Source organism: Leuciscus leuciscus (assembly GCF_965113295.1).
Source record: "Leuciscus leuciscus genome assembly, chromosome: 9".
Taxonomy (NCBI): domain Eukaryota; kingdom Metazoa; phylum Chordata; class Actinopteri; order Cypriniformes; family Leuciscidae; genus Leuciscus; species Leuciscus leuciscus.
Genome location: NC_138733.1, coordinates 29,035,678 through 29,040,731, shown reverse-complemented (window position 1 = coordinate 29,040,731; position 5,054 = coordinate 29,035,678). Strand labels below are relative to the sequence as shown.

Genomic DNA, 5,054 nt, shown 5'->3' with positions numbered 1-5,054 from the left:
CCCGAAAGCAAACCTCAGGAACTTCCAATGACACGGACGGATGGAAATATGCGTCCTTGAGGTCTATCGTGACAAACCAGTCCTCGGACTAATCTGTGGCACGATTGTCTCAATGTTAACATTTTGAACTTGAGCTGCATGACTGACTCATTCAGAACTCGAAGATCTAAAATGGGACGCAATCCCCCGTCCTTCTTTGGAACTATGAATTACCGGCTGTAAAACCCGGTTTCCCTGTCGGAGGGAGGTACATATTCTATGGCCCCTTTCTCTAACAGAGTGTTTACTTCCTGTTCCATTAACCAGAGCCTGCTCGGGGCCCACCACTGTGGGCAGGACCCCCATAAACCGAGTTGGGCGTTTCTAGAATTGTATCTGATACCCTTTTCCCACGGTCTGCAGGACCCAACGAGAAACATTTGACAGTAGCTTCCACGCTGTCAAAGATTCTACTAGAGGTACCAGCCTCTCGAGACTGGTTTCTGGATTGTGTTGCTGTTGAGTAGTCGGTTCGTCGCCCTGTAACGGCGCACCGGCAGGGAACGACCGAACAGACTGCTCTAGCACCCTCCTCAGAGGGGGCGGGCATCCCAAGGCCACTACGTTTCCGGGTGGACCTTGAGATATGTGCTCGCCGGAGACCGCTGCGCCCTGTAACACCGGAGGCGGCAGGGTTGGCAGAACGGTCCCCTGAGGGCACCGAAGAGAGACGGGCACCGTGAAAAAGAGGTGTTAACCGCTCTGCTTCGACTTTTTCCCAGCAGCCTTCTTGGCGATAATAACGGTCCGCAGATCCGTTTTACCCCTCGAAGACTGCTGGGTTTGAGAGCGCCCTCCGTGTCCCCGAGATTTTTGTGGGGGAGCACGGGAGGAAACGCTCTGTTTCTGAGTGGCACGGTGCTCAGCGCTCTTTTTTAGATGAGTGAGGCTGCTCCCGCTCAGCAGCCTCATAAAAAGAACGGCGGGGGAGAAGTTTCTGAAGTGCAGCTGCCTGTTTTGAAGCTTCTTGTGACTTCGCTACAGCACTATTAACTATCTCTAAAAAACTTTATTACCTTTGGGTTTACTCTTTGTGAATGAGACATTTGTACCAGTCGCACTGAGACATCTCAAATGATACCAAACAAGTGTAATACTGTATGATAATTATTCACATTAAACCATATAGATTCTTGGGTGGATTCAGGTAGGGATGGGTGAAGGGAATGATGTGTAAATTGGGAGGTGATCAACTCAAGTGTAATCAACCCAAGTGTGATTTGATTTCTCAGAGAATAGCCCTCTCTTCCAGTTCTTCCAGTTTCTCCACACTTACACAGCTAAAAGTGGGTTTAGTTTCAGTTTCAGTTTTATTCATCAGTTACATCTCAGGTATTCACAAATGTTCTGTGACAACATTGCAAGACAACAATGATGTCCTCCCATTGTTTCATGTCTTAACGTTTATCTTTGAGAAGAAGGATATGGTTTTGTGGGTATGATGAAGTTTCTCAATGAAGGAACTTAATTAAAAACACTGCAGCTTGCTAAAAATATCACAGATTTTCTGTCACCAGTGGAGACGCCACACTTTACATATCTTTATTTAATGTCATAATGTTCCAGCTCCTGCTCATTCTGTTCATCAAAATGGGCAGTTTGCATTTAAGCAAAAATAACCAAAACAATCACAATGTAATTTTTCCCCTCAAAGGCATTTTGTTCTATTGACAATGAGCACTTATCTGTAAAATTCAACCCCTCCCACCCCCTTTTTTTTTCCGTTTCAAATCTTTATTTTAAGTTGTGCTCATAAGCTAATTTTATAAATCTGAAAAACAACAGAGTATTACTAAGTCATCCAATTACAGTAGACTAACAAACAGCCATAAAAGTAGAGCTCATAAAAGTGCATCTAAATCTATAAGCAATCAGAATTATTATATTTGTGCTATGACTTAAATGTTAGTGATTGTCTGAATCAGTATATGGATCATCAGTGTTTGTCATATTCTAATGGAACCTTTTCAACAAGTTTCTCTCCAGTTTGTATCTGGGTCTCTTTGGCTTCTGAGTCAAGACATCACACAGGTTTCAGAACCATGGATAGAGGATTAAACAGATTGATCTGTGTCATCTTGGCATGTTTACAAAAGTGAATACCAAAGAAGATTTTTAACATGATCATGTGATCAGAATGTTTGGTGGTAAGAGAACATCATGTGCATTTCATTACCTTTGGCAAATAGTTTATCTGTACAGATGAGAACATCTGATAATCCTGACTTGTTTGGAAGTTATAGTATCTAGTAGCTTTTCATGCACTGTTGTTAACTATTGCAACACTTTTGTCTGTCATTTGTTACTGTGAAAGTGGAACACAGTTTTTTTTTTAAATTGCAATTTAAATGTATATTTTAAAAGTACTTATAAGGAAAATATTTTATATTTAATTTTGTTTGCTGTACTTTATGTGGATTATGGTAATTTATGTTTTAAGGTCAGATAAATGATTACACTTCATTACAATTTATTGTATTCATTAAATTTTATTTTCATTATTTCATTTCCAGAAATTTTCATTATTTGTTTAAAACCGTAACATGTAACATGAACCAAAAACAAAACATTAAACTCAGCAGGCAGGTCACGGGAGCCCAGACTGACACAAGGCCAAAAGTCATAAACAAAAAGACCATCAACAGGGACCAACTGTAATACAGATTAATGATTCAACTCTGCCTTTGCCTCCTTTGAAGGGTAAATGCTCAGACTGGCGCTCTAGTTGGAAGCGATAGTCTTGTCGATCCAGGAGCGCAGTTGGGAGATACGGGCGTAGACTACTGGGAAACGGGTGTCACAAGTGCGGATGCCCCAGGACACAGACCCCACCAGAGTCCAGACCCCTGAACTCTCACACACCAGAGGACCACCAGAATCACCCTGTGGGAATCACACAGACACAAACACACATTTGAGATCGAAACAGCAGCAACGTTAATATGGTAATGTGTTTGTCCTGATCTGTCTTCACGTACCATGCAAGATGAGGATCCAGAGGCTCCAGCACAGATCATGGCATCAGTGATTTGGCTCTGACCCCAGATCTGTCTGCACACAGCAGGACTCATGATGGGCAGACCTGTTTGCTGCAGGATTAGAGGACTCCCTGAAAAAAGAAAACATCAGACAGACTGTTCAGAGTCATGTGGAAAAAACAAAACAAGTAATATACAAGAGTAATTTTTGCAATTCGTCTTTGTCTAACAGGTCTTTGTCTAACTTACATGTGGTGGCAGTTGCGCCCCATCCAGTGGTGAAGCAGCGAGTTCCAGGCAGGATGTTGATGGTTGATGGAGCCAGACATACAGGAGAGATACGGGGAGTGAAGACAACTGGAGACGCAAGTTTCAGCAATGCAATGTCATTGTTGATGGTCGAGCTGCTGTAGAGCGGATGTGTGATGACCTGCACAGACAGAAAGAACGAAAAAGTTGGACGGTTACTAGTGGAAGCTGTCTTTATGGAAGGTAATCTAAGATATGTAAGCATGTTTTATTTCTTCTTGTCGTCTTAAGCTTTTCATGCATTTTCCCCTTTTACCTTCAGCATGAATGTTTATTTGAGAATATGGTACAGATGTTTTCTTTTCTATGCTCAATTTTAAATCTGTAAATCTAATTGGATATTTTTTTAGGGGTAAACTAGACTTAAAAAAAACCTGACAGACAGGACCAAAAGTTAATCTAGAGATAATTTGACTAATACCTTGACTAATAATCAAGTAATTTAAAAGGATAATAATGGATTCATAATGAACATTTATAGTGCATATTATTTGTTTTGTCTTTATTGTTCTAGTCCAGTGATCTCGTTTTATTATTGTCAAGTGAATTCACCTTTATTTATGTAACACTTTATACAATATTGATCACAGTAATAAACAGGAAAAAAACATAATGCAAAATTCAACAAATATAAGAGACATAAAAATTCTGCTGTAAAGCAGCTCTAAAAACCACAATAGTGTCATTATTCAGCTCAAGTCAGTTCAGTGTTGATTCAGTTCAGTTCAGTTCAGTTCAGTTCAGTTGTGTGAAAAAGCAGAAATGAACCAACTATTAAAATGCGTTCAGTAATTGAACACTGAAATAAATAGTATGAGCTGATCTCTAATTTTGATATTCATCGCTGAAATCAGTCAACATTTTTACCTTGGAAACTAGTTTGACCTGGATGGGTTCAACATTGGAGCCACGATCATGTTCTCCAAGAATGACACGATGATTGCCGACCCTAAAAAGAGTGCAGTAAAGACAAAACTAACTGTGAAAAGAAAAGAGAAACAGCATCTAAAAAAGCACCATTGTATGTGTCATTTGTCAGATTGAAGACTCTTACAAGACACCGCAGTGAGCAGCAGTGAGAACCCAGTTCTGGTTGATCAGGGATCCACTGCAGAAGTGGACTCCGTTGGGTTGCTGTTTCAGAGGTAAAAGCATTGAACACATGACATATAGTCTTTGACCAAATCAGGCAAACGCAGGATAGAAGTCGGCCAATACAACGTTACCTGGAGAGAGACCTGCCAGGGCCAAGAACCAGAGATGGCGTTCTGTCCGTTCACAATCTTGCTGCCAATCGTCTGTGGCTTAATCGCTGGCACTCCACAACCTGTAGATAACAGAAATTCATGACACATGAAGCTCTTTGTGTATGTTTTGCATTTTGTAAATATATGTACACCCAATAATTTTCTTGCAAACTTCTAAAGAAGACACTTACCCAGAGCAGAGGCCACCAGGGCAAGGCAGGTGATGGTGAAGATCATGATGACGATGAGTTTGTGATGTCTCACTGTTGTAGGTGCTCTCTCTCGCTTTTATATTATCTATTAAATGTGGGATGTGATCGAGGTCCATCCCAGCAGCTCAAATGACCTTACAGCTGAGGAATATTGAGATCTGTTATCGCTGGAGACAATCTGCATCTTTTGAAGGTGTGACTTCTTTCTATATCTTTGAAAATCAACATACTTCCTCTGTAGTTATAGATTATGAAATGTTTCTGACGGG

The 5,054-nt window shown here is 40.9% G+C and overlaps 1 protein-coding gene across 1 annotated transcript; it reads right to left on the bottom strand.

Moving 5' to 3' along the window:
- Positions 1-2,502: 2,502 nt before the first annotated feature.
- On the bottom strand, positions 2,503-4,839 carry LOC309505670 (chymotrypsin-like protease CTRL-1). Its single transcript, XM_082179140.1, has 7 exons — positions 4,765-4,839; positions 4,553-4,653; positions 4,381-4,460; positions 4,194-4,275; positions 3,267-3,447; positions 3,018-3,148; positions 2,503-2,922 (listed from the first exon to the last, which is right to left on the bottom strand). Exons 1-7 carry the CDS (start codon positions 4,808-4,810, stop codon positions 2,761-2,763), a joined length of 783 nt encoding a protein of 260 aa, XP_082035266.1. The 5' UTR covers positions 4,811-4,839; the 3' UTR covers positions 2,503-2,760.
- Positions 4,840-5,054: the final 215 nt, after the last annotated feature.

Coding starts and splice junctions, on each gene's coding strand:
- LOC309505670 (XM_082179140.1), bottom strand. CDS start 4,810: ATGATCTTCACCATCACCTGCCTTGCCCTGGTGGCCTCTGCTCTGG. Junction 4,654..4,764: donor CCTGGTGGCCTCTGCTCTGG/GTAAGTGTCTTC, acceptor TGTTATCTACAG/GTTGTGGAGTGCCAGCGATT. Junction 3,149..3,266: donor GGGCGCAACTGCCACCACAT/GTAAGTTAGACA, acceptor TTCTTTTTTCAG/GGAGTCCTCTAATCCTGCAG.